This window comes from Budorcas taxicolor, chromosome 1, assembly GCF_023091745.1.
Source record: "Budorcas taxicolor isolate Tak-1 chromosome 1, Takin1.1, whole genome shotgun sequence".
Classification (NCBI taxonomy): domain Eukaryota; kingdom Metazoa; phylum Chordata; class Mammalia; order Artiodactyla; family Bovidae; genus Budorcas; species Budorcas taxicolor.
In genome coordinates, this window is record NC_068910.1 from 9,478,011 (window position 1) to 9,505,365 (window position 27,355).

The window sequence follows — 27,355 nt, forward strand, 5'->3', positions numbered from 1 at the left end:
CTGATCAGGGTACTGGCTCCCACATGCCGCAACTAAGTTGCAACATGGTGCAACTAAGATCTGGTGTAGCCAAATAAATAAATACTGAAAAAAAAAAGTGGTGCTGGAAAAACCACATATAAAAGAATGAAGTACCTTACTTCTTAAACAAAAAATAACAAAAATGTACTACAACCTAGAGACGTTGGCAGTCCCGTGCTTAAGATTCCACACTTCCACTGCACAGGGCACAGGTTTGATCCTTGCCTGGGGAACTAAGTTCTCTCCTATGTTGTGTGGCCAAAAAAAAAAAAAACCCAAAGTACTACAATCTAAATGTAAAGCTAAAACTGTAAAACTCATACAAGAAAACAGAGAGGTTAATCTTCATGACCTTGGGTCTGGCAATGGCTTCTTAAATAAGATACCCATGAGATCATGAAGATTCGGACACGACTAAGCGACTTCACTTTCACTTTTCACTTTCATGCATTGGAGAAGGAAATGGCAACCCATTCCAGTGTTCTTGCCTGGAGAATCCTGGGGACGGCAGAGCCTGGTGGGCTGCCGTCTATGGGGTCGCACAGAGTCGGACACGACTGAAGCGACTTAGCAGTAGCAGTAGCAGCAAGGCACAAACAATAAAAGATGATACGCTGGACTTAGTAAAAATTTAAAACTCATGCTTCAAAAGACAGTATCAAAAAAGTAAAAAGACAACCTGCTAAATGCAGAGTGTATTTTTTAGTCATATATCTGGTAAAGGACTTGTTTAGAATATACAAAGAACTCTCAGAACTTACCAATAAAAAGACAAACCAATTTAAAAAAGTGGACTAAGGACCTGAATAGACATTTCTTCAAAGATACACAAATGACCAACACACACATGGAAAGATGCTCAATATCACTAGCAAACTGCAAAGTGAAGCTACAATGAGGTAGCTACTACTTCCTACCCACTGCTAAGTCGCTTCAGTCATGTCCGACTCTGTGTGACCCCATAGACGGCAGTCCACCAGGCTCCACCATCCCTGGGATTCTCCAGGCAAGAACACTGGAGTGGGTTGCCATTTCCTTCTTCAATGCATGAAAGTGAAAAGTGAAAGTGAAGTCGCTCAGTCGTGTCTGACTCTTAGCGACCCCATGGAGTGCAGCCTACCAGGCTCCTCCGTCCATGGGATTTTCCAGGCAAGAGTACTGGAGTGGGGTGCCATTGCCTTCTTCTACCCACTAGGCTGGCTATAATAAAAAAGATAAAAAGCATTGACAAGGATGGAGAGGAATCAGAACCCTCTTACACTGCTGGTTAGAAAATGTAAAATGGCACAGCCACTTTTGGAAAACAATTAGTTTCTCAAAATATGAAGTATAAGAGTTACCACATGGTGCAAGAATTCTACTACTGTGTATATACCAGAAAGAAATGAAAACCCACGTCCACACAGGAACTTATACACAGGAGTGTTCACGATAGCATTATTCGTAACAATGAACAAGTGGAAACAACCTAAGTGGCCATCAACTGCTGGATGGACAAACAAAATGTGGCAGATTCACACAATGGAGCAGGTTTCAGCAATACAAAGGGATGAAGCACTAATACATGCTACAATATTGATGAAGTTTGAAAACATTATGCTAAGGGAAAGAAGCCAGAAGCAAAAAGACCATATACTTTATGATTCCATTTAAATTAACTGGCCAGGACAGGCACATTCATAGAGACAGAAAGGAAATCAGTAATTGTCTAAAACTGAGGAGAATAGGGATGTGGGCAGGTGATGGCTGAAGTGTACGGGGTGTCTTTTGGGCGGGTGATAAAAATGTTCTAAAACTGACTGCGGTGACAGTTGTACATATCTTGTAGATACAGTAAACCAATGAACTATATACTTTAAATGGGTTAATTATGTGGTATATAGATTATGTCTCCAAAAACCAAAAAAGAAAAAAATGCTGAGACCCACAAATATGTTTTACTGTAATTACAGAAGTGAATCAAGTCTAGATGCCAAGTTATTATTCTTATGAGGATGCAGTCAGAGTAACTTATTAATAAGTCAAGAAAGTCTGAACTCTTCAGGCTTTCCCAAGAATGAAATATTCATTCTAATACTTCATATTTGATGTGTTGTTTGATATCAAACTGTTGTTAAACTAAACCAATAACAATTAGTGAAGCTTTTTGAGTGTTTCTAGCAGCATACACTTTCATAAACTGAACTGGTGGTTAGCCATTCAGGACCTTACTAAGTGAAGTGAAAGTGAAAATCACTCAGTCGTGTCCGATTCTTTGCAGCCCCATGGACTATACAGTCCATGGAATTTTCTAGGCCAGAATACTGGAGTGGGTAGCCTTTCCCCTGTCCAGGGGGATCTTCCCAACCCAGGGATCGAACCCAAGGCTCCAGCACTGCAGGTGGATTCTTCACCAGCTGAGCCACTAGGGAAGCCCAGGAATACTGGAGTGGGTAGCCTATCCCTTCTCCAGTGGATCTTCCTGACCCAGGATTAGAACAGGAGTCTCCTGCACTGCAGGCAGATTCCCTACCAACTGACATTGCAGGCAGATTCTACACCAACTGAGCTATCAGGGAAGCCCCACTAAATAAAGTCTCTGATATATTATGGTTCTCATACTATATACCCTATTTCTAATTTTAGGTACTGTGGACTTATTATCCTAATGTTCCTAATCACTGGATATGCAATGTGTTCTGTATGATGTTACAGAAAAGCTGGAATGAACTTTTCAGTCATCCTAATCCTAGTATTTCTTATCTTTTCAAAAATATATGTTTTCTGCATAACATAAAATTTACGATTTCAACCACTGAAGTGTACAATTCATGGTATTAAGTACATTTGCAACGTTGTGCAACCATCACCCCTATCCAATCTCAAAATTTTGTCATCATTCCAAACAGAAACTCTGCCCTCATTAAACAGTAACTCCCCACTGTCCACTCTCCCCAACTCCTAGTAATCTATTCTGCTGTCTCCATGAACTTGCCCATTCCAGGTACTTCATATAAACGGATTCATACAATATCTGTCCTTTTGTGTCTAGCATATTATACTAGCATAATGTCATCAAGAATCATCCATGCTCTTCCTCTTTTCTCTTCTCCGCCATCTTATGTGCAGTTGAGTTCTCTCCTCACCATATCGTCTCACAAGACTTTCAGGATCAAGTGATTCCTGGCCAAGAAACAAAAGCAGAATTGGCCCATTCCTCAATGGATTCGAATGAAAACTGGCAATAAGATCAGGTACAATTCCCAGAGAAGACACTGGAGAAGAACCAAGCTGGGTCTATAAGAAGCCTCACATAAAAGGTGGCACACATGTTAAGGCAACTTTTTTAACCAGCCAAATCACAGTGAGAACATCACTATTAAAGAAAAAAAAAAGAACATCACTACTGTAATACTTGGCTCCTGATGGTCTTTGTTTCCTCACTATCAGTCTATGAGACTCAGTAATAAATATGAAACGTTGTTGGAAAAAAAAAATCATCCATGCTGTAGTATACATCAGAATTTCCTTCCTTTTTAAGGATGACTAGTGTGCCACTGTACATATATACCACAGTTTGCATATAGAACACATTTATCCATTCATCTGTCTATAGGACACTTGGGCTATCTTTTGGCTGTTGTGAATTAATGCAGCAATGAACACCAGCGTACAAGTATCTGTTTGACTCCCTGCTTTCAGTTCTTTGGGGGTATACACACAGTGGGATTGCTTGATCACACAGTAATTCTATGTTTAACTTTTTGAGGAAAAGTCAAACCGTTTTCCACAGCAGCCAGGACATTTTACATTCCCACAGGCAGTAAGCAAGAGTTCCAATTTCACTACATCCTCACCAACACTTGCTCTTCTGTTTTTTTTTTTTCCATAATAGCCAACCACATGGTTATGAAGTGGTATCTCACTGTGTGCAGTGTATTTTTAGTCTATTATCTGTAAATAGAAGTTCACCTTGTGTTGACTGCTATAATTATACTCAGCACGGCCACTGAAGAGATATAAACAAAAAAATTAAATACCAGTAAAATAAAGCACAGGGTTACAAAGATTTGCGTCAATTCAACTTTGAAAAATATATAAAAAATGACCAAAAAATGAAGACATGACACAAAACTTGGAAATTCTGTTTTACTCACCTGCGACTAATAGCTAAAATAATAACATTTTGGGTAAATAAAGATTGTTGCAAAGCAAGTTACAACTTTGTGATTTATTGTTATGACAGTGAAACAAATGCAGAAGTCACTTCTGAAATAAATCTTTTAAAAACACATTTATTCCTGGGAGATTGTGGTCACTAACCCTATTTTAAAGATAAGCAAATTTGAAATCAGACAAGTTCCATGGCTTGTCTTAGACCACAAAGCAATTCTGTGGCAGGGGTTTGTGAAATAATTTCTGATTTCCAGGTTTAAGGTGAAAAACCCATAATTTAATGTGTATTAAAGCCAGGGTAACACGGCCGAACAATTTCCATTCGTAGCGTGAATAAACTAAGGGAAGTTGTCCACAGCACTGAACCTTACAACCTGCAATAGCAATGACCAATAATTAACTCCCTGCCAGCCTAACTTACATGCGGATTCAACTCAAAAACTAGGTTGTTGGGGGTTTTCTCAGTGTGAGCTAGTAAACACTAAGTCTCTAACTTTGTCTCTCAAATGTTGTCATTGTTTTGTTAAATTCTGGCTGTTCAAAACTAGGGTAAATCTATCGTTAAACTGACAAAGTCTGTGTTGAAGCCATCAAGGAAAATGGAATTCCTTTTTGACAATCTTGCTTAAATCAGATATAGAGGTGTTACTAGTCTTCTTTCCTGCACCACATATGAGAAAAAAATGTACTGTTGACCCTCACCACATTTGATCCAGTGATTTTAGGCAAGTTAAATATATCTTTATACATATATCTTTATACATATACTGAAGTAGCCAAGGCTGAAAGAACGTGAAATGCTGGGACTTGCTTTAAAATACTTCAGCAAAGGAGAAAAAATATAGAGAGATGAAACATTTGTGACAGATATTTCAACAGTGTAACGTGGGTGACGGTATATAGGGAGTTCAGGTCACCTTTTCTATTTCTGTCTACGCTTAAAGTTTTGCACGATAACTTTTCACAAAATGAGTTCTTTCCCAAGTTACCATCCTGGTTAGGAAACTCGAGTCGGTGTAGGCGAACGTTCTTCTCTTCGCAACGAAACCGGGCGAAGCTTCTCCAGCCGAGGTGAGGCGGCCGTGGGCTCCACGCCCCTCCGGCCCTGCGCCAGCACGCGGGCCGAAAGCGCGCACGTTTCCCTCGAGCTGAATCTGACAACTCGCTCGCTGCTTTCCGGGGCTGGCAGGATCGCCGAGCTCAATTTGGAAGTGGCTCACGCCGGCGGCTTGGGGAACCCGGACGAACTCCCCTCGCGGGCTCCAAGGTCCCGGCCCAGGGTGGCGGGCCTGGCCCCTCGCAGCCCCTCTCTGGATCTCGAGAGACCCTCGCCCCCCGGCACCGCTTCCTCGGTCCCCGTACCGCGAACCCCTGCCCAGCCCGCCGCCTACCGTCCAACTCCTCTTCGTCCTCCGACTCGCTGTCCGCCACCGCGTCGGCGACCAGGCCAGCGCCGGGATCGAAATCCTGGGAGCCGGAAGGAGGGGCGGCGGGCGGGGTGGAGGCTCTGGAGCGGGCCTCGCGCAGGCGGGTGAAATAGTCCACCGCGAAGTCGACGAGGTCTGGTGGCCGCTGCCGCAGCACCTCCACGGTGTAGCCCTGCAGCAGCTCCGTGAGCCCGGGCGGGATCTGAATGTGGCTCATGCCGGCGGCGGCAGGCGGGACCGGGCCGCCGGCGGCCACCGCCTAGGCGGGCGCTCCCTCACGCCGGCCTCTCGCCCGGCGCCCCGCGAGGTCTCCTCACGCGCGACCCGGGTCGGGCCTTCCTCGCGCCACGCCGCCCTTTGGCCAGGTGTGTGTCTCCGGGCCCCACCACCCTACGCTACTCCGGCCGGCCTGGCGCCGCCGCCGCCGCTGTCACTGGGCAGCCGCCGCCGCCGCCGCCGCAGCCGCCGCCGCGGGCACCGACGAGCGGGCGAGCGGGACGGGCGGGGAGGGAGCCCGGGTTGTGACGCACGCGGCCGCGAGCGTGCGCGCTCCCGCCGAGCGCCGGCCCTCAGTGCGCTTGCGCCAAGGGGCCGTCTGCTCGCCCTGCTACCCTGGTGATCTTCAGTCCAGGCGCAAGGATGAGAGGTCTACCCGCTAAGCGGAGTGTTAGTGCCTCTTATCTCATTTCTTCTTTCAGCAAACGCTAAGATCCAACCATCTGCCCGCCCTTACTGGGTACCAGGGACATAGCTGAGAGCCACAGGCAAGAATGCCACCTTACCATCTCGGTGTGGTTCCAGATATGGTGGAGAACAAGGGGACCCTCTTTAGGGGGTGACATTCAAGCTGACTCCGAGACCTGGGCAGGATCTAACCACAGGAAGAGCCAGAGGAAAGCCATGTGGACATAGAGGACAACGAGAGTAAAGACCTGGGAAAGTCACAACCACCCTGACTGTTGGGTGGCATGGTGGAATGACCATAGGACCCTCCAAAGTCTGGCAGGTGGTCTTTGAGATGTCAAAGAAAGAAGGCCTTGTAGACAGTAGGAGTTTCGATGGTATAATAATTTGGGAGCCACAGGCAGATAAATCTGGAAAAATGAGTTAGAAAATATGTTCCTTGAGAAAAAGGAATAAAGCCTAGGACTACTGTGCCTGTTTCTCTGCTTGAGGATTCCCATCAGGCTTCCCAGGACTAGGTCTGCACACCTATTCTCTCCCCATACTCTGCCCTGGACCCTGGGCCCTGGGCCAGCATTGCTTGATGGTGTTTCAGCAGATGGCAAGACACTGTTATCCTTTGTCCCTAGGAAGGGGCCTAAGCAATCTGGAGAGGCCATGCTATTTCCCAAGCTGCACTTTCACCTACAGCAGATTGCAAAGGAAGAGAAAAAAGTGGAGACCTTCCCAGTGTGTCCATAACACAGCCCAGGTGCTGACCAAAGTCCCAGTAAGCATGGGACAGCATCCTGTCTCTCTGCTGGGCCAAGTCAGAAAATGACTAGATATAGCCTTGGGAATCTGAAAGGCATTTGGGATGGTTAAGCTCTGCCTGGTAATTACCCAGTATTAATTAAATCCTCACTAGGACCTCTCATTTTGTCTTGGCACACATCCAGGAGCTCAGTGCTGCCGGGAACTGAGCATCTAGAAGCAGGAATACCTGATCCCCACTGGTGCAGAAGCCACCCAGCCCCCAGGCCAGGCAAGTCTGTGATTCCAAAGAGCAGTGTCTCCCTGGACAAGTTTCTTGACTCCTGGGAGAAGTTCTGAACCATCAACTTTGTTAGGGGAAGAGTAGTGTCCAGCTCATTCCCTGCTGGGGTCCTTATTGCACAGTCTTGCTAAAGATTTACTAAATAAATGAATAATAAATTTTCACACAGCAAGAAGAGCCAGTGCCTCAGTCTCAGAATTAGGATCCTTTGATTCAAAGCTATGTGTCTGATCTCAGAATATAAAGACTTCAGTAAGGACAGGGCAATGAGAAGCTGGAGGGGCAGGGTTCCTCAACTCTCCTCTGCTCCTGTGTAGACTGACCCTTCCAAGTTTTCCAGGAGTCAGCCCATACTCGAAACCAAGGTGGGACTCCCACTGCCCTGCCACACCTGGGGATATGACCTACTTCAAGAAATCCTACCATTAACCTTTTAGAAAGGGAAATTCGCAACTCCACTCTCTAGTTTTCCCATTTGTCAGGTTTTATACATTTGAAAGGCAGCTGTACAATCAGGACTCCAACTTCAGTTGCAAACAGGGTAGGAGGAAGCTACTCCAGGACTGACGACAGAACTGACTGTGGGCAGGTTCTCTCAGTCACTCCAAGGACCCCCTCTCAGCCCCTGCCTGAAGGAGGTTGGTCCTCCTGGCTTAGTCTCAGATACCCTAGCTTGGTCAGCCAGCCAGCCAGCCAGCTAGCAAACATGGCATTCAAAGGCATCTTCAGACCTGGAGGAAATGAGGACCACAGAAATCGGGAACTGCATAGCTGCTCCTCACCTGTCTCCAAAGACCAGCTTCAGAGGAAGGATGGAGAGCCAGCCTCCAGGTCCAGCTTGATTCTCCTCCCCTTGCACCTGGTCCTCAGAGCTGGGATCCATCTCTACCCCTCTGGGGAAACCCTTCAATAGCAAGGGGGAGTTCGCAGGGCCTTCATGAGGGTCCAGCTGAGCTGGCAAAAGAACAGGGCCTTAAGAGAGAATAAGAGAGGCCCAAGCCCCACATTTTCGATCCTCACCCTTCTAGGATTGCCTTCATTCAAGCCTGTCCACCGGAACCACTGGGGGTTACCATGGCAACTGAACCCAAAGGCAGCCACTAACTGGGAAACAGCTGCCAACAGCCAGTAATGGTGGGTGGGAAAGGTCAAGAGCAGAGACCCTCGAAAGCAAGAGAAATACAGAGACCATGGTAGACAGAAGAGGAGGCCCCAGAGTCCTGCGAGATGCTCTACTCAACACAGATATACTCACCACCCAGAAGGTAGTCATCATTTTGCACGGGCTGCCACACTACCAACCTCAGAACAGACATGGACACCGTGGGGCCAGTTTTCAGAATTGTTTACAACTATGCTTAGGAGAAGACTCTTGAGAGTCTCTTGAACTGCAAGGAGATCCAACCAGTCCATTCTGAAGGAGATCAGCCCTGGGATTTCTTTGGAAGGAATGATGCTGAGGCTGAAACTCCAGTACTTTGGCCACCTCATGCGAAGAGTTGATTCATTGGAAAAGACTCTGATGCTGGGAGGGATTGGGGGCAGGAGGAGAAGGGGACAACAGAGGATGAGATGGCTAGATGGCATCACAGACTTGATGGACGTGAGTCTGGGTGAATTCCGGGAGTTGGTGATGGACAGGAAGGCCTGGCGTGCTGCGATACATGGGTTCACAAAGAGTTGGACACGACTGAGCGACTGAACTGAACTGATGCTTACTCAAGTGGGGCACCTGTCTAGTTTAAGAGCAGTGAGTCTGGTGATAATGAACATGGGTAGGGTACCACCTGCTATTTCCAATGGAACAGTTATTTCCTGTGCTCTTGACAGGTTCATGATTTAAAAGGTTTCCCCCCAACACCCCGACTCTTTCCAGGAAGAAGGGAGACATTCATAGTCCCCTAGACTTCTCTGGAGGACACCCTGCTCTTGGCCCAGACCCCTTGATGCAGCCAGAGGGCATCACTGTCTGCCCTCTGATGCCCTCCACCTGGTCTGGAGGACTCACCCCCCAGCAAGAACACCTCCCTCTCCTCTGCCCCAAGGGGCTGCTTCTCTAAGCCTAGCCCAATCCCCACCCATCTCCTGAGACTTGTTGTTCATCTGACTCACTCTACATACCAGTCCCCTGGCCCAGTCTCCCTTCATACTTAGTGTCTACCATCACCTGTTTCTATTTTGCATTAGAAAGTGTCCACGAGCCTCCAGTGCCCAGAGGGGAGTAAGGAAGTACAGTTTCCTCTGCCCTCACCCAAGCCTCCATAGTGCCTCCCCCATGAAGCCACTGCCTTTGGTCCAGTTATTTTAATAAGCAGCCATGCTCAAAGGAGCAGTTAATTCTTGGGCTGCTTGTTTCTGCACTTGTGAGCCATTTATGACCACCACTTCCCCTGCCCCCAACCCCGGACACTGTCCCGAGGAAGTGTCAGTCTCTACAGTGGACCTAGGGTCTGCCTCTGAGACATCTCAGAGCAAGGACAGAACCTGAGAAGCAAAGGAGAGCCCTAGCTGGAGAGCCACAGGCCTCCATGCCAACTAGAGCAAAGAGGTAGAAAAAAGGAGCCCTCGGGGAGCCCTTGATCTTCCTTGTGTCTACTGGGACTCTGTGTGCCGTCCCTGGCCTGACACAGGCCAGCTGCCCGGGCTTTGATCCTGCAGTACAGGCAGGCTCTTGGAGTTTGGGTCAAGGAATCCCAGGACTGCTGATAATGTCACAAGCCTTTCTTTAGGCCTGTGGACACTGAGACACCACTCTGTCAGCCACACTCTGATATCCACTTGGCGATGATCTTGGTAGATCAGTTTACCCTATCTGAGCTTTGGCTTCCACATCTGAAAGTGGAGGTATAAATCCCTACCCATCAAACACTGAGTTTGTTGCTGTTGTTGAGTTGCTAAGTTGTGTCTGACTCTTTGCGACCTCATGGACTGTAGCCCACCAGGCTCCTCTGTTCATGGGATTTCCCAGGCAAGAATACTGGAGTGGGTTGCCATTTCCTTCTCCAGGGGATCTTTCTAACCCAGAGATCAAACGTGCATCTCCTGCATTGGCAGGCGGATTCTTTACCACTGAGCCACTAGGGAAGCCCAAACACTGAGTTACATGGGGTAAAAAGATGAGAATGAATCCCTGAAGAGGTTAGGAAAGGAATAGGGGGCTCTAGCCTAAAAGAACTCTGGGTAGAGATGCTATGACCTTACAGCAGAAATGGTGCTGCTATTGCTTCTAACAGGCTGAGGTTGGAACAACCTCCCCTCTGTCCTTTACCTTTGACCCAGTTATACTCCTCTTTGTGCTTGGATAAGGCTGTTCTCACTGGCTGGTTGTTTTAACCCTCACTGGCTGGTTGTTTTAACCCTTACTGGCTTCTACTTAATGCTATCTGTAGCAGTCTAAGAAATTCCTTAAGGGGGCCCCAATCTCTCCCCTACCCTTACCCCCATCAAGGAGAGAAGAGACATATCAGGAACAGGTGGCATTTCAAACTGCATCATAAACAGGAAGTGCCAGCCAGAAGAGGGTTACTCACCATCTGCTCTGCTCCCTTCACACATATGCCTCCAGGGGCTTCCCTTTTTTTGACTTCACATCTCTTGAATCCCCAGAGGAGTAAAAGAATCCACCAGCACTAGCATCAAAGAATCAAAATATTCCACTTTCCAATGGAAGCTGTTTCAAAGGGCAAATTATTCAGAAGCAGGAGACTGTAAAGGTGATCCTGAGCCATGGGAATGGCTGGCATTTAGCTAGAATGCAAACGCACTCCCAGGGCTCCCGGGAAAAGGTTGAGGTCTCAGGACTGTCTCAAGGACTGAGCAGTGCCGAGAAGAGCTTCAGGAGACACCTCGGAGGCCATCTCCTCATCAGTGAGAGATTAAACACAGGTATCCTGCAGCATGAGATGAGAAAGCCTAACACTGAATTAATTAATCTTCCCAGGAAGAGAACAAACAATTTTCATCCTTGAAGCAGTTTTTTTTTTTTTTTTACTTGACCATCATCCAGAAATATCTTACCAGGAATAAAGCTTCCTTCCTTAAACCCCCAAATCTTCAGCTTCTGGGCAAATTGGCCACACCCACTCCCAGATGGGGGTGGGTCCCACACCCACTCCCAGATGGGGGTGGGTCTCTTCCCCTCTCACCCATTTATGCTGACTGATAGCTCTGAAGCCAAAGTCCAAGGATCTCTGTGCAGCTGCAGTGAGGCAGGAAGTGCCAGCGGAAGTGTGACTGCCAGATGGGTCAAGGCCAGAGAAGCCCAGCTCTGGTGGCCTCTCTCTCCCCCAGCTAAGGACGGGCTAGCGTGTCACTCTCCACTCTGACTCCCTCATCTCCCCTGGCTGCACCCGGTCATCATCTTCAGCCTGATAAGTAAGGCCAGACATCAGATCATACAGCGACCCCCAAGTGCTATGGGAACAGTTACCAGTCAGGTTGCCTTATCCCACCCCACCAATCTGACCCTCGGGGCCGGGGCTGGGGCTGGGGCAGTCAGGGAAGGCTGCGTGGGCCAAGACTTCTTCCTCTTTCTCTTGCTGAAATTGCTGTCTGAATTCCATCCACGGAAGGCTGCTAGATGCCTAACAGCCTCCACCGAGGCCCCTGGCTGTTTGCTGAAATGACCCAGAATCAGAAGAAAAAAATTTCACACGATGCGAAAATTAGAAACAATATTTATTATTTCCTGTCCAAATAGGGCGCTCTCATGAGAAAAGAGTGTGCAAAAAGAGTCTTCCTACACCCTGGGCTTTCTCACTTTCTCACTTATCCTAGCAAGCTGGGATGGTCTATTCAAATCTCTCCTTGCTGTGTAGGAGGGAAAGCTTTCCACCGACTCCTGGGAAATTAGGCTACTCTAGTTTTAATTCTGATTACTTGCATGCATTAAAAAAACAAAACAAAACCCAAGTGTTAACAGGCTCTCTACCCCTAGGCACATTTGCTCAGTCTGCTTGGACAGACAGATGTGGGCCTCAGGTCCACATTCCCATGTGGACCTGGAGCTGTGCAGGCCAGGATTAGAGGATACCCTGGTGGGTGTTCCTGGCTAGGGATCCAGGAAGGCCCCAGCTCCTAGTCAGCTGGCTGAAAACATGCAGAGTATCTCCAGTGAGAGGCTGACAGTCCCTCTTTCTTGAAGAGTATTCTGGGTGTAGCAGGGCCTGTAGTCAACTGGCAGACAGCACCCTGGCCACGGGTGGTATGTGGTCTAGAAGCTACTTACTCCACCTCCAAGTCCTCATGAGATCCCTTAAATTGACAAGAGAGGATTCAAGTTGCAAAATGGCAAATTACACCAGGTAGAGGGTGTGATTAAGACAATGGTCTCGACAGGTCCATGCACAGAGCTCTCATCCCACCATCCCCCTCTCCTCACACCTCAGGACCGCCTAGTCCCGCCCACTGTTCCTCCTGGATGACAGCTTCTGGCATCCTGAAGCCTGGAGCAGCCTTCAGCCTCACAAGTTGGGCACGGCCCAGTTAAGGAACTTCATGGCAACTTCAAAGCCCAGGAAACAGGCCTGAGAAGGGGTTGGAAGGAAGAGAAAAGCCAATAGGAATTGTGGCTACTCACAGAGACCCCCAGCGTTGTGCTCAGCTGGCCCTGTCAGGACCAAAACCCCTTCCTAATCTTACCCATCCCCCAAGTCATGGAATCAAGTTGTGCTTTCTCATCCCTAATAGGGAAAGAAAATAAATGTCCCACAACTGGCCACTTCTGATGGCCATGGCAGGCTCCTCGCCTTGGGGAATCACAAAGGTAATTCACCTGACAGGTTTAGGAAAGGGGACAAATAAGGAGGCTCTGGCTGAGGGTGGGACTCCAGAAAAACTGAGCCCCCAGTTCAATCTCAGAAGCAAGCAAAAGTCGGACCACCTGCACTCTGCTCTGAGCCCCAAACGGAAAAAGCATAGCCCCCGCCAGTCACTCACCGCATTGGCTGGGAAGGCTCGGATCATCACTGCATTGAAGCCCTTGTACAAGGATGTGATGCCTTCATCCCGGATCAGCTCCCTCAGCACATCTCTGAAACCATTAGGATATTTCCCAGGAGGCGCTGTGGGCAGAACCCAACCATTAAGGCTTCAAGAAGCTTTCTGACCTGACCATGGTGACCTACAAGGGGACAATTTTGTAGTCAAGTCTTCCTGCAGGGCCACAGCACCAGGGCGAGGCTACTGCTTGGGTCACCCAGGACCAGTCCACAGACAACACAGTTCACCCTGGAACAAACCAATGTCTGGATTATACTAGTGCCGAGGGAATGGGGAAAAGAATGAACAATGAAATAGTCCTTCCGCTCATGTGGGGGAAGGAAGGCTGACGTGACTTCTTCTCTCACTTTTTTTTGGTCACATTGCGCAGCATGTGGATCTTCGTTCACCAGGGATCGAACCTGTGTCCCATCTAGCGGAGTCTTAGCCACTGGACCACCAGGGAAGCCCTTCTCTCAGTTACTTTATGTTTAGGCTGACAAGAAAATGAGTCTCACATTCTCAGGACACAAATGACTACACGGGAGAGTGCTGCCCAGACACTCGCTGAGAGCTACTGCGGAGAGGGAGTGTGCCTAAGACCTTAAGAGCTCCATATCCCAGGGTCAGCCAGTTTGGGGGCCCACTCCAACCCCATCCACCCCTCTTCTCCCCTACTAACCAGTCTGGAAACGGGACTTGAGCACGTCTGGGGGGATTGCCACAGCCCAGTTGAAGATCCCTGCAAAACCCCCAGCCACCAGGATCCGAGGCACGCTGAGCTCATTGACGCTGCAGAACATCAACACAGCCCTGGTCACACAAAGGCTGTGGGAGTGGCATTCAGATCTTCCCCCTCTGTGCAGACCTGGCGGCCACAGAGAGGGAGGCACTGGCTGGACGGAGGTGGTCCAAGGCCAAGACTCCTGTGACAAGGTAGCTGCCACTCTTTGGAGGAGGTTTTCTGTACTTGTTTCAAACCCTTGCTCCACTGGGCGAGGCACAGAGTAACAGTATTGGTATTAGCTGGGGCTCAACAGTAACAAGAGGGAAGTAGACATGGAGACAGAAGCAGGTCCCATTTCTGCCTTCAGACCCACTAATGGGAAAGGGCAACCTACCGGTAATGAGGGAAAGTGGCTTCTAAGCTCTTCTGTTCTCCTCACCTCTTTCCCTCTGGAGTGAAGATATTTTTCAGCCACTCATATGTCATGAAATACATGCCACTGGCTGGAACATCTGTTAGTGGCAAGAAAGATGTAAAATAAATGACAGAAAATCCTCACAGATTTCTTGATCTTAGGAGAGCCAACCTTGGCATTGGACCCTTGAAGGTTTCCTGAGAAGTTCCTCAGCAGCACTTCCTACCTGCAGTGATCAGAGGTGGCTCTGGGGCCAGCACTGGTGTCAGTGAGCACAAACAAGCATGACATTATTTCACCTTCAGAGGCCCTCTGAGTGGTCCCCACTAACAAGCCCACTCCAAGCAGTTTTAACTGGAGCTAACATCTGGCCTTCCTCCAAGCTGCCATCTCAGGGCTATCTCTGGCGCCTGGCACCACCCCAGTAGGACATGCCTCTCAAGCCAAATAGAGCTCCACTGTTACTAAGTCATTCTTTTTTTTTTTTTTTTCTGGCTGCACCACATGGCACCAGGGATCAAACCCATGCCCCCTGCATTGGAAGCTTGGAGTCTTAACCACAGACCACCAGGGAAGCCTCCTACGTTATTCTTTTTTCCCACTTATCCCTCCAGCCATGATTTCCATCCACTTGCTACTGCCACTGTCATGATTTCCACCCTTGAGGGCCAGCCTACCAGAAGGATGGAAGGTCCCCCCATTCTCATGCATGTCCATGCTGGCCAGAGGGGAAATGGCCTAAAACCAGGACACACCGTGCCAGCCCTGTCAAGGCTGTGGCATGTATGGTGCCAAGGCTAATCCAGAGATCCAGGCAAGACTCCCAGTGGCAAATCCACCATAGGTGGAGGGCTCAAAGGTTACCTCGCATGAGCGTGAGTACAGTCCCCTTGTAGATCCCTCGGATCCCAGCCTCCTTGTATAGCTTCTTTGCACAGTCCAAAGGACCAGCGTACTTGGTCTCCCCTGAAGAAGCCTGAATCTGAGAGCGAGGAAAGAATCATCAAGTCAGCAAGAGCAACATCCAAGTCAACAGACTCAGCAGGCTACGGAAGATTACATAGTGAGTGTGCCAGTGGTCATTATGCGTTAGATCAATGAAAGACGTCACTGCCAAATCGACAGTTGTTTAGAATGTATAATATTGGTGGAAGTCACTATGAAATAAGGCTAGGTGAAAATATGACAACATGTACACACATTGATTAGGAAAAAATAAAAAACAGCAGAAGAATTGGAAAGTAACTTGAAAAATAAATTCCCAAGTATCTTTATCCCCAATAAAGGTAGTTGGAAGTTCTAGAAAGGACTAGACAAATATTTCAGTCATTTACTTATTCCTTCAACAAATATCCATGGAATACTAAATCCATTCCAAGCTCTAAGTGATCATGAAGCTTGGTTAAGAGAAGGTAAACTGGAAATTGTATTCAGAGTTCTAAGTGCTTGGACAGAGGTCCTGTGCAGAGCCAGGGGACGGCCAAGGAGAGGCCCTCTGTCCCAGTCTCTTAATTAATTAAGAAAATTAAATGTACATTAATTTTTAAAAATACCATCCGTGTAGAGAAGAGGGACAAAAGGAAGCAAATGTAGAAATATATGGGAAACCTATTGAAAATATGTTCATTTCCCCAAGAGCCCAGAACCTGAGGGCAAGCAGGAGGTATTCCAGAAAAGATCTGAGAGAAAGAGAGCCTGTACAGGATCCAAACCAAGTACAGAGTCAAGAGGAATCCAAACATATGAGGGCATCAACCAAAGAGTAATTAAAGTTAGAAACGGAGTTCAGATTAAAGAGTTCCCAAGGAGAGATGGTTACAAAATAAATATATAAATCCGACAATTTTTGTATATACCAACAACTAGTGGAAGAGTAATGGAAAAGAATCTCATTCAAAATAACAAAATATATGTGCATCAAGCCATAGGATTGGCGTAAATAAAACTCTAAAACCTTTCCAAGGGATATAAAAGAAGAGGTGAATAAAAAGAGAGTAAGAGTTTTGTTGGGCTTCCCTGGTGGCACACTAGTAAAGAATCCATCTGCCAATGCAGGAGTCGCGGTGTGACCCCTGGGTCAGGAAGATCCCCTGGAGAAGAAAAGAGCAACCCATTCGAGGATTCTTGCCTGGAAAATTCCATGGACAGAGGAACCTTGAGGGCTACAGTCCATGGGGTCTCAAAAGAGTAAGATGTGACTTGGCAACGGCAGAACAACAACAACAGTTCTGGTTAGGAAAAGTTTTCAATCAGAAAGATGTCAATTTCTCTAAAAATAATAAACTTAAGACAATGTCAGCTGAGTATCAGCGGCTTTTAAAACAAAATATAACTTCCCCAGATGATCCTGCCACAGGTGAACCTGGTATGTCTGAGGAACGGCAGGGTGGCCCATGTTATCAGAGGATGCTAGAGTTGACTCACAGTGACCTGCGGGGACAAAGAGGATGGAGCACGGAAGTGACACAGTAACAGAATCCGCTCACTGTTACGTACGGTACAGACTATAAACAGGGAGACAAGTGAGGAGGACCTTACAGGCACCCAGCACAGTGATGAAGGTGACCTGGGGCCACGTGGTTTACAGTGGAGGTGGTGGGAAGGAGTAGATTCAGGATACGGTAAAAGCCAGCTTAATTGGTCAACAAACGGCATGTGTACAATGAGACAAAAAGGAATCTAGGAGGACTCTGGGGCTTTAGGGCTGAACAACTAGACAGATGGTATTGCCCCCAACAGAGCTGTAGAAGCCTGTAAGTGAAGCAAGTACTGAGGAAGACCAGGAGTTCAGCTTTGCACATGGTGACTTTGAGGTGCCTATTAGTGTCCAGTGGGAATACTGGATGAACTAGTCCACATTGCAGGAAAAATCTGAGCTGGTGATACAAATTGGAAAATCATCATCATACAGATTGTGTCTAAATATCTTGAGACAAGAAGAAATCATCAGTGAGATGAGTGTAATAGCACTGAGTCTCGTGTTCATGAACATTGAAAGATCGAGACGATGATGATGGATCAACAAAAGACATAGAGAAGGAGCAGCCAAGTAGGTAGAAAGTCAGGAGAGAAGCCAAGTGAAGACAGCTCTTCAAGGAAGACTAGGGGGCCAGTTGAGTCCAATCAAGATGGATCAATGTCCAGGTCCAAGAACTGAACACTGGACTTAGTGTAAAAGTCACTAGTGACCTTGATAAAAGTAGTTTTGTTAGCGTTGTGAGGCAAAAGCCAGTCTGATGTATGTTTAACTATTAAAGAAGAGGTACTGGAGACAAAGAGTGGGGAAAAAACAACAAAAATGAAAAACTCTTCAAAGAGTTTCAATGTAAGAGGGAGTAAAGACCGAGCTTCCTTGATGAAAGGATAAAGAATCTGCCTGCAATGCAGGAGACACAGGAGATTCAGGTTTGATCCCTGGGTCAGGAAGATGCCCTGGAGGAGGAAATGGCAACCCACTCCAGTATTCTTGCCTGAAGAATCCCATGGACAGATAAGCCTGGCGGGCTACAGTCCATGGGGTCACAAAGAGTCAGACATGACTGAGTGACTAAGTACCCGTGCACAACCATGCACAGAGCAAAGTCAGGAAGTCCAGAAATGGAGCTGGATGGTAAAAGAGAGAAGTCTGCATTTTTAAGGCGAAAACAGAAGCAGGTTCATGCCTTTATTGCCAAAGAGAACAATCTACTGGAAAACAAAAACTGATGTTGAAGGAGAGAAAGAAGAACTGCTGAAACAAGGTCTCTGAATGGGCAAGAGGGGTTAGGAGGTGGGGTCAAGCAGAAGCAGAAGCATGTGCCATTCTTGGTGGAAACAGGCCAGGCAGCCACAGATGTAGTCAGGTACCAGTGGGGCAGTGGAGGGCATTTGGTAAAGTTCTCTTCTGGTGGGTTCAGTTTTCTCTGTGAAGTAGAAAGCCAGGTCATCTGGTGAGAGGGTTGGGCTTGAGAAGAGAAGAGAGGTACAAAGTAGCCACCCAGCAGAGCCGAGGAGTGCACAGGGACTGTCTTATCTAGGAGCAGAAATCAGGGGGACTTCCCTGGTGGTCCAATGGTTGAGAGTCCACCTGCCAATGCAGGGGATATGGGTTCAATCCCCGGTTTGGGAACTAAAACCCCACCTGCCATGGAGCAACTGGGCCCGTAGGCCATAATTACTGAAGCCCGCGTGCCTGGAGCCTGTGATCTGCAGCAAGAGAAGCCACTGCAACTAGAGAAAGCCCTTGAGCAGCAACGAAGACTAGCACAGCCAAAACTAACTAAATTAATTAATCAAAAAAAAAAAAAAAAACTTCAGGCATAAAAGAAAGGGAAGAAGCCATGATGGAAAACGCTAATGGACAAGGCTACTGAAAATAAACATTCACTAACTCAAAATCAATATACATACTTCTAGCAAGTCTTTATTCTTCCTGCTAAATACCAAAGAAAAAAACAGCCCTAACATTATTTGTTTTAAACAAATACACGAGGGCTCTGAGAATTTGGAGAGGAGAAGCAGACTCACTAAGGACTTTCGGCCTTGAGCAATGACACCATGGTGAATTCCCTGTATATTCTCATTTGACATATCTCAGACTTGAGGCAAAAGATATTGGTGATCCAGGAATGCCAACAGGCACAGACTAAAAAGAAGGCCCAATGAAAGCCTGCATTCCCTAGATAAAGGATCAGAAAAGGAACAGCCTAGAAAGACAGAACATCTTTAGACAAAAAGCACTGTACTCCAGCCATACATCATAGGAAAAACTGTAGCCTCACCCTCACCTACATGAGCAAAGACCATGTGGGGAGCCCGGACTTCCTCCTTTGCAGGGCTGTAACGAGGTATCCAACGTGCTGCCTGGGTGTAGTCAGAGAAGACCAAGAAGGGAATGAGGACTTTCATCCCTGACAGCTGTATCCGGGGCTCTCCTGTCCTGTGTTGTCAGCAGAGTCACTAGAACTCCCACACCCACCCAACAGTAAAAAGCAGTGCCCCACCCTCAAGTGTCAACAGAGGGCAAGTGGGGCCCCTGCACTTGTACTCACTTGGCATTAACAAGGCAGCAGCCCTCACTTCCTACTGGTGTGGTGTCAGAGAAAGCCAACAGAAAGAGGAAGTTTATATAGGGTCCAAAATCTCAATAAAATATGCAAATATCCGGGTTCCAACTGGAAATCGCACATCATATCCTAAACCAGGAAGATGTCAAACTGAAAGAAAAAAGAAGCAGTAGAGGCCAACACCAAGATGACAGAGATGTACGAATCCTTTGACAAACATTTTAGAGCAGGCATTGTAAAAATCCTTCAATGACGAATCGTGAATATGCTTGAAATAAATTCAAAAAATTAGAAAGCCACAGCAAAGAAAGAAAATCTTTGCACAGAAATAGAAGATATGAGGAAGAACCAAATGAAAGTTTTAGAACTGAAAAACAGCCGAAATAAAAAACTCAGTGGATGGCTCGCTCAACAGCAGAATACAGAGGAGAGATAGGAAAAAAAAAAAACAGCATTAGAAGACAAAACACTGGAAAATATCCAATCTGAACAAGACACAAAACAAACTGAAACAAATTAAACAGAACCTCAGGGACTGTAACTCCATGGGACTATGTCAGAAAATCAATATTTGTGTCCTCACAGTCCCAGAAGAAGAGAAAAGACAGTAGGACTGAACAAGTACTCAAGCAACTGCTGAAAAGTCCCCGAATTTGGCAAAACATAAACATAGAGAGCTTCCCTGACAGCCCTCTGGTCAAGAATCCGCCTTGGCCCCAGGCAAATAGCAGGAAGGGAACACAGCTCCATCCAGCCACAGAAAATTGGATTAAAGATTTACTGAGCATGGCCCCGCCCATTAGAACAAGACCCAGTTTCCCCCTTAGTCTCTCCCAACAGGAAGCTTCCATAAGCCTCTTATCCTTCTCCATCAGAGGGCACACAGACTGAAAACCACAATCTCAGAAAACTAACCAATCTAATCACATGGACCACAGCTTGTCTAACTCAATGAAATTATGAGCCATGTGTGTAGGGCCACCCAAGACGGGCGGGTCATGGTGGAGAGTTCTGACAAAATGTAGTCCACTGGAGAAGGGAATGGCAAACCACTTCAGTGTTCTTGCCTTGAGAACCCCATGAACAGCATGAAAAGGCAAAACGATATGACACCGAAAGATGAACTCCCCAGGTCGGTAGATGCCCAATATGTTACTCTAGATCAGTGGAGAAATACTCCAGAAAGAATGAAGAAACAGAGCTAAAGTAAAAACAACACCAGTGGTGGATGTGACTGGTAATGGAAGCAAGATCCGATGCTGTAAAGAGCAATATTGCATAGGAACCTGGAATGTTAGGTCCAAGAATCAAGGCAAATTGGAAGTGGTCAAACAGGAGATGGTAAGAGTGAACATCGACATTTTAGGAATCAGCAAACTAAAATGGACTGGAATGGGTGAATTTAACTCAGATGACCTTTCTATCTACTACTGCGGGCAAGAATCCCTTAGAAGAAATGCAGTAGCCATCATAGTGAACAAGAGAGTCCAAAATGCAGTACTTGGATGCAACCTCAAAAATGACAGAATGATCTCTGTTTGTTTCCAAGGCAAACCATTCAGTATCACAGTAATCCAAGTCTATGCCTCAACAAGAAATGCTGAAGAAGCTGAAGTTGAATGGTTCTATGAAGATCTACAAGACCTTCTAGAACTAACACCCCCAAAAAATGTCCTTTTCATTATAGGGGACTGGAATGCAAAAGTAGGAAGTCAAGAAACACTGGAGTAACACGCAAATTTGGCCTTGGAGTACAGAATGAAACAGGGCAAAGGCTAATAGAGTTTTGCCAAGAGAACGCACTGGTCATAGCAAATACCCTCTTCCAACACAAGAGAAGACACTACACATGGACACCACCAGGTGGTCAACACTGCAATCAAGTTGATTATATTCTTCGTAGCAAAAGATGGAGAAGCTCTATACAGTCAGCAAAAACAAGACCGGGAGCTGACTGTGGCTCAGATCATGAACTCCTTATTGCCAAATTCAGACTTATATTGAAGAAACCACTAGACCACTCAAAGTGACAAGTGAAAGTGACAGTGCAGTCGCTCAGTCGTGTCCAACTCTTTGCGACTCCATGGACTGTAGCCTACCAGGCTCCTCCGTCCATGGGATTTTCCAGGCAATAGTACTGGAGTGGGTTGCCATTTCCTTCTCCAGGGGATCTTCCTGACCCAGGGATCGAACCCAGGTCTCCTGCATTGCAGACAGACACTTTACCCTCTGAGACAACAGGGAAGTCCGAGACCATTCAGGTATGACCTAAATCAAATCCCTAACAATCATACAGTGGAAGTGACAAATAGATTCAAGGGACTAGATCTGATAGAGTGCCTGATGAACTATGGACAGAAGTGCGTGACACTGTACAGGAGACAGGGAGCAAGACCATCCCCATGGAAAAGAAATGCAAAAGAGCAAAATGGCTGTCTGAGGAGGACTTACAAATAGCTATGAAAAGAAGAGAAGTGAAAAGCAAAGGAGAAAAGGAAAGATATAAGCATCTGAATGCAGAGTTCCAAAGAATAGCAAGAAGAGATAAGAAAGCCTTCCTCAGTGATCAATGCAAAGAAATAGAGGAAAACAGTAGAATGGGAAAGACTAGAGATCTCTTCAAGAAAATTAGAGATACCAAGGGAACACTTCATGCAAAGATGGGCTCAATAAAGGACAGAAATGGTATGGACCTAACAGAAGCAGAAGATATTAAGAAGAGGTGGCAAGAATACACAGAAGAACTGTATAAAAAAGATCTTCACGACCCAGATAATCACGATGGTGTGATCACTCACCTAGAGCCAGACATCCTGGAATGTGAAGTCAAGTGGGCCTTAGAAAGCATCACTACGAACAAAGCTAGTGGAGGTGATGGAATTCCGGTTGAGCTCTTTCAAGTCCTAAAAGATGATGCTGTGAGAGTGCTGCTCTGAATATGCCAGCAAATTTAGAAAACTCAGCAGTGGCCACAGGACTGGAAAAGGTCAGTTTTCATTCCAATCTCAAAGAAAGGCAATGCCAAAGAATATTCAAACTACTGCACAAAAGGCACTCACCTCACACACTAGTAAAGTAATGCTCAAAATTCTCCATGCCAGGCTTCAACAATACGTGAACCATGAACTTTCAGATGTTCCAGGTGGTTTTAGAAAAGGCAGAGGAACCAGAGATCAAATTGCCAACATCCGCTGGATCATCAAAAAAGCAAGAGAGTTCCAGAAAGACTATCTATTTCTGCTTTATTGACTATGCCAAAGCCTTTGGCTGTGTGGATCACAATAAACTGTGGAAAATTCTGAAAGAGATGGGAATACCAGACCACCTGACCTGCCTCTTGAGAAATCTGTATGCAGGTCAAGAAGCAACAGTTAGAACTGGACATGGAACAACAGACTGGTTCTAAGTAGGAAAAGGAGTACGTCAAGGCTATATATTGTCACCCTACTTATTTAACTTATATTCAGAATACATCATGAGAAACGCTTGGCTGGATGAAGCACAAGCTGGAATCAAGATTGCCGGGAGAAATATCAATAACCTCAGATATGCAGATGACACCACCCTATGACAGAAAGTGAAGAAGAACTACAGAGACTCTCGATGCAAGTGAAAGAGGAGAGTGAAAAAGTTGGCTTAAAGCTCAACATTCAGAAAACTAAGATCATGGCATCCGGTCCCAACACTTCATGGGAAATAGATGAAGAAACAGTGGAAACAGTTGCAGACTTTATTTTTGGGGTTCCAAAATCACTGCAGATGGTGACTGAAGCCATGAAGTTAAAAGAGACTTACTCCTTGGAAGAAAAGTTATGACTAACCTAGACAGCATATTAAAAAGCAGAGACATTACTTTGCCAACAAATGTCCATAGTCATGTATGGATGTGAAAGTTGGACTATAAACAAAGCTGAGTGCCGAAGAATTGATGCTTTTGAACTGTGGTGTTGGAGAAGACTCTTGACAGTCCCTTGGACTGCAAGGAGATTCAACCAGTCCATCCTAAAGGAAATCAATCCTGAATATTCACTGGAAGGACTGATGCTGAAGCTGAAACTCCAATACTTTGGCCACCTGATGCAAAGAGCTGACTCATTTGAAAAGACCCTGATGCTGGGAAAGACTGAAGGAGGGAAGAGAAGGGGATGACAGAGGATGAGATGGTTGGATGGCATCACCGACTCAATGGGCATGAGTTTGAGTAAACTCTGGGAGCTGGTGATGGACAGGGAGGCCTGGTGTGCTGCAGTCCATGAGGTCACAAAGAGTCAAACATGAGTGAGTGACTGAACTGAACTGAAACATAGAGATTTAAGAAGCTGACCCAAACCTAAACAGAATACCCCCGAATAAATCCATGCCAGAGCACATCGCAAATGAACTTACTCGAAAACTGAAAACAAAGAAAGAAGCTTAAGAGTAGCCCAAGAAAAATAACATATGGATGTGAGTTGGACCATAAGGAAGACTGAGCACTGACGAACTGATGCTTTTGAACTGAGGTGTTGGAGAAGACTCTCGAGAGGCCCTTGGACTTCAAGAAGATCAAACCAGTCAATCTGAAAGGAAAGCAGTCCTGAATATTCACTGGAAGGACTGACGCTGAAGCTGAAGCTCCAATACTTTGGCCACCTGTTGTGGAGAGCCAACTCACTGAAAAAGACCTTGATGCTGGGAAAGATTGAAGATAGGAGCAGAAGGGGGCGACAGAGGAGGAGATGTTTGGATAGCATCACTGGCTCAATGGACATGAGTGTGAACAAACTCTGGGGGATGGTGAAGGACAGAGAAGCCTTGTAGTCCATGGGGTCACAAAGAGCTGGACATGACTTAGCAACTGAAGCACAACACTGAAATATTTAGAATGACAGCAGAAACCGGGGAGGGTAGAAAGGAGCAGCACAGGAGCTGAAAGAAAAGAACTGTCATCCCAGAATCCTATGTCAAGTGAAAATTATTCTTCAGGAATAAAGGGAAGATCAGGCATTCTTAGATGAAAGAAAACTAACAGACTTCGTCATTCACAGATATATCCCAAGAGAATGGCTAAAGGAAGTTCTTTAAACAGAAAAGAAACTATAAAAGAAGGAACTCTGGAACATCAGGAAGAACACGGTAAGCAAAAATATGGAATATTATATAATGGTAATATGAAGAACATTTACACAGTGATAAAAAGGCCAATCCATCAAGAAGACATAGCAATTCTAAGTGTGTATACATTAAACAAAAAAATTGCAAACTATGTGAAGGGACACTAATGGAATTGAAAGAAGAAACAAACTCACAGTAACAGCTGGAGATTTCGAATTCCTCCATCAACAAACAGAACAACTAGACAGAAAATCATCAAGGATAAAGACCTCAACACCATCAACCAACAGGATATAATCGATGTTTATAGATTATGCCACCAAACAACAGCAGCACACACATTCTTTTTAAATGCCTGTGGCACAGACAGGATAAACCATATCCAAGGCCATAAAGCAAACCTCAAGAAATTTAAAAGAATGTAAATAATACAGAATATGTTCTTCAATCACAATGGACTCAAACTGGAAATCAATAATCTCCAGCACTTGGAAACTGAACAACACTCTTCAAAGCAATTCAAAAAGGAAGTCCCAAAGGAAACTAGAAAACACACGCAACTGACTGAAAACTGAAATATATTGGAGTTTGTGGGACATAGCTAGAGCACGGCAGAGAGGAAACTTTATAGCACTGACTGCACACTTCAGAAGAGAGGAAAGGCTTCAAACCAATATTCTAAGCTTGCACTTCAAAAGCTTAAAAAAAAAAAGAGAGAGAGAGAAAAGAAAAGCAAACTAAACCCAAAAACAAGCAAAAGGAAGGAGATCATAAAAACAGAAGCAGAAACCAATGGAATTGAAAACAGAAAAATAATAAAGAAAATCAAAGAGGGGAGTTCCCCGCTGGCCTAGTGGTTAGGATTCTGGGCTTTCATTGCCATGGCCTGGTTTCAATCCCTGGTCGAGGAACTGAGATCCTACAAGCTGCATTACACAGCTGAGAAAAAAAAAGAAAGAAAAATCTTTTTTGAAAAGATCAATAAAAACTGACAAACCTCTGGTGAGTCTGACAAAGAAAAAAGAAAGAGAAGTCACAGATTACTAATACCAGGAATAAAACAGAAGATAATACCACAGACCCTGCAGACATAAAAAAGACAATAAAGGAGTACTACAAACAACTTTACACACACATATTTGACAACTTAGATAAAAAAACAAAACTATCACAATTTTCCCAACAGGAAATAAGTAATTTGAATAGGCCTATAACTTTAAAGAAAGCTGAATTCATAATTTAAAAATTTCTTCCCCCAAATCTCAAGCCTATATGATTTCACTATAAAATTCTACCAATTCTACCAAATGTCTACAGAAAAATCAACACATATTCTATACTAGAAGAGGGAACAATTCCTAATTCACTTTATGAAGCTAGTGTTACTCTGATATCAAAACCAAAGACAATACAGAAAAAAAATGACAGACTAATATCTCTCATGACTATAGATGAAAAATCCTTAACAAAATATAAGAAAATAGAACTCAGCAATATATAAACAGAATCATATACCAGGTTGGGGAGTTTATTCCAGTAATGAAGAATTGGTTCTGTGTTCAAAAAGCAATGGAAGTTAATTTCACTATATTAAGAGTTTAGGAGAAAAATCACACGATCACTTTAATAAAGGAAGAAAAAACATTTGACAAAAGTCAATATCCATAAAACTCTCAGAAAAAGAGGAAGAGAAGGTAAACTTCTCACGTTGACAAAGAGCATCTAGCAACGTGGGAGACCTGGGTTCGATCCCTGGGCTGGGAAGTGGGGCATGGCAACCCACTCCAAAATTACATCTGTGTCTCTTGAACTGGTTGGAGAAGGCAATGGCACCCCACTCCAGTACTCTTGCCTGGAAAATCCTATGGACGGAGGAGCCTGGTGGGCTGCAGTCCATGGGGTCGCAAAGAGTTGGACACGACTGAGCAACTTCACTTTCACTTTTCACTTTCATGCTTTGGAGAAGGAAATGGCAACCCACTCCAGTGTTCTTGCCTGGAGAATCCCAGGGACGGGGGAGCCTGGTGGGCTGCCGTCTATGGGGTTGCACAGAGTCGGACACGACTGAAGCGACTTAGCAGCAGCTCTTATACTGGCAGGAGGATTCTTTCCCACTGAGCCACCTGGGCTCCCTGAGATTATATTTAATGGTGAAATGCTGAATACTTCCCCATAAGATTGGGAACAAGGAAAAAATACCCATTCTCATCAGTCTTATTCTACATGGTACTGGACGTTCTAGCCAGTGAAATAAGGATATAAAAGGTAAACAGATCAGAAATGAAGAAATAAAACTGTCCGTGTTTGCAAATAACAAGATTATCTACATAGGAAATCCCAAAGAATCTAAAAAAAAAAAAAAAAAATTAGAATTAATAAAAGCATGCAGGAAGGTTCACAAGATACAAAATTAACATACAAAAATCAATTGTATTTCAGGCTTCCCTGGTAGTCCAGTGGTTAAGAATCTGCCTGCCAATGCAAGGGACACTGGTTCAATCCCTGATCCAGGAAGCTCCCACGTGCCACAGGCAACTAAGCCCATGCGTCACAAGTACTGAGCTCATGTGCTGCAACTGCTGAAGTCCAAGTGCCCTTGAGCCTGTACTCCACAACAAGAGAAGTCATTGCAATGAGCCTGCGCACTGCAACTAGAGACTAGACCCCATTCACCATGACTAGAGAAAGCCCTTGAGCAGCAACAAAGACCCAGCACAGACAAAAATAAAAATAAATACATATTTTTAAATTTTAAAAAATCAATTGTATTTC

The 27,355-nt window shown here is 45.6% G+C and overlaps 2 protein-coding genes across 3 annotated transcripts in view; both read right to left on the reverse strand.

Moving 5' to 3' along the window:
• PRKAR2A (protein kinase cAMP-dependent type II regulatory subunit alpha) overlaps window positions 1–5,907 on the reverse strand; it is a 65,437-nt gene extending 59,530 nt beyond the window's left edge. The window contains exon 1 of the mRNA XM_052650109.1: window positions 5,568–5,907. Within this exon, the coding sequence (XP_052506069.1) occupies window positions 5,568–5,820 (253 nt within the window). The 5' untranslated portion in view covers window positions 5,821–5,907. The remainder of the gene's footprint in view (window positions 1–5,567) is intronic.
• A 6,075-nt stretch (window positions 5,908–11,982) lies between these two features.
• SLC25A20 (solute carrier family 25 member 20) overlaps window positions 11,983–27,355 on the reverse strand; it is a 37,193-nt gene continuing 21,820 nt past the window's right edge. The window contains exons 5-10 of one of the 2 annotated variants that reach the window (XR_008199142.1): window positions 15,309–15,426; window positions 14,469–14,541; window positions 13,985–14,094; window positions 13,261–13,385; window positions 12,706–12,848; window positions 11,983–12,576 (exon numbers count right to left, since the gene is read on the reverse strand). Coding sequence is in view for 1 of the 2 variants with exons in the window: in XM_052637760.1 (XP_052493720.1) it covers window positions 12,786–12,848; window positions 13,261–13,385; window positions 13,985–14,094; window positions 14,469–14,541; window positions 15,309–15,426 (489 nt within the window). In the remaining variant the exon portion in view is untranslated. Of the gene's footprint in view, window positions 12,849–13,260; window positions 13,386–13,984; window positions 14,095–14,468; window positions 14,542–15,308; window positions 15,427–27,355 lie in introns of both variants that reach the window. The other variant, XM_052637760.1, reaches the window with a different exon arrangement.